The sequence below is a fragment of the Vipera berus genome (genome assembly GCF_964194415.1).
Source record: "Vipera berus genome assembly, chromosome: 2".
Classification (NCBI taxonomy): domain Eukaryota; kingdom Metazoa; phylum Chordata; class Lepidosauria; order Squamata; family Viperidae; genus Vipera; species Vipera berus.
Window position 1 is genome coordinate 57,382,168 of NC_138203.1, and position 1,680 is coordinate 57,383,847.

Genomic DNA, 1,680 nt, shown 5'->3' on the forward strand with positions numbered 1-1,680 from the left:
AGTCTCACAAATAAGTAATATTTTAATTGTAGGAGAACTTATGACTGGGGGAGTTCCCCACCAAACAAGAACACAATAAGGGCTGAGAACACTCACTGGTCATGAAATATGGAGTAACTACTTTGGGAGGGGAGCTGAGTGCTTAGAATCCCAAACTAGAATCCCTTCACACTGTAATATTGAGAAACAGTGCCAATTGTAACTTCCATTTCTCATCATTTTGATTGCAGAGGACAATGGACTTCAAGGTGACTCCAGTTCTGGCCTTTCTGCATCAAGAATGAAAGGAAATTTGCCGAATTCCTGTTTTAAGATTTCTGAAGAATGGATGGAGAGCCTTTTACCTCCAATTTTTTTCCCTCTGGAAACTTCCCTTCCGAAATTGGCATTACCTTGGAACAGAAAACTACATTTGCTTTTGTGCTTTTATTGTTTATTTTCCTTGGTGGTCTCATTGTCCGATGTTTTCGAATCCTCTTAGACCCTTACAGGACTATGCCAACTGCCACCTGGACAGATGGACTTGAGGGCTTAGAAAAAGGGCAATTTGATTATGTTTTAGCTTAGAGCCAGAAATGTAACTACTTAGAAACATTTCTCGTTCTTACAGAGGCAAAAAAAAGCTAAAATTGGATGAACAGATGGGAAACAGGATGAGCATTTAATGGTAAAAATGCCTGGGTTTATCATGGCTAGATATTGCCCAACTGGAAAAGGGTGATGGACATAGTTTCTGGTTTGTTTTTCTGTCAAGCTATTTGATTAATAAGAGCTTCAATTCCTATCAGTGCCACATAAGACTTCAGTCCTGTTCATAAAATAAGTGAGTCGTCTGGTGGCGGCATGATTTGTTTTGAAATGAATGCTGATCTAACCTGCACTCTATCTTTTGGCAGATTTCAGCATCTAGTCAGCCTTGGCTGATCATACAAGTGAAGCAGTGTTAGCTTCCATGACCCCATGAAAGTCCAAGTTCAATTGCTAGACTGGATAATTGAAAAAAAAATATCCCAGAAGAAGCCAGAAGATAGGCTTAAGACACAGAAGGATCTTGACAGACTTGAACATTGGGCACTATCTAACAAAATGAAATTCAGTGGTGAAAAAAGTAAGGTTCTCCATTTAGGCAAGAAAAACCAAAGGCACAGGTATAGTATACGTGGTACCTTGCTCAATAATAGCAACTGTGAGAGGGATCTTGGAGTCCTAGTGGACAATCACTTAAATATGAGCCAACAGTGTGCTGCAGCTGCCAAAAAAGCCAACACAGTACTAGGCTGCATTAACAGAGGGATAGAACCAAGGTCACATGAAGTGTTAATACCACTTTACAATGCCTTGGTAAGGCCACACTTGGATTACTGCATCCAGTTTTGGTCACCATGATGTAAAAAAGATGTTGAAACTCTAGAAAGAGTACAGAGAAGAGCAACAAAGATGATCAGGGGACTGGAGGCTAAAACAGATAAGGAACGGTTGCTGGAATTGGGTATGTCTAGTTTAATGAAGAGAAGGACGAGGAATGACATGATAGCAGTGTTCCAATATTTCAGGGGCTGCCACAAAGAAGAGGGAGTCAAGCTATTCTCCAAAGCACCTGAAGGCAGGACAAGAAGCATCGGATGGAAACTAATCAAGGAGAGAAGCAACCTAGAACTAAGGAGAAATTTCTTGATAGTT

General features: G+C 40.4%; 1 protein-coding gene across 1 annotated transcript; it reads left to right on the forward strand.

The window, feature by feature from the left end:
- Positions 1–324: 324 nt before the first annotated feature.
- On the forward strand, positions 325–567 carry CTXN3 (cortexin 3; the record flags this gene model as incomplete). Its single annotated transcript, XM_081321927.1, has 1 exon — positions 325–567. The coding sequence occupies one exon, from the start codon at positions 325–327 to the stop codon at positions 565–567; it is 243 nt and encodes an 80-aa protein (XP_081178053.1).
- Positions 568–1,680: the final 1,113 nt, after the last annotated feature.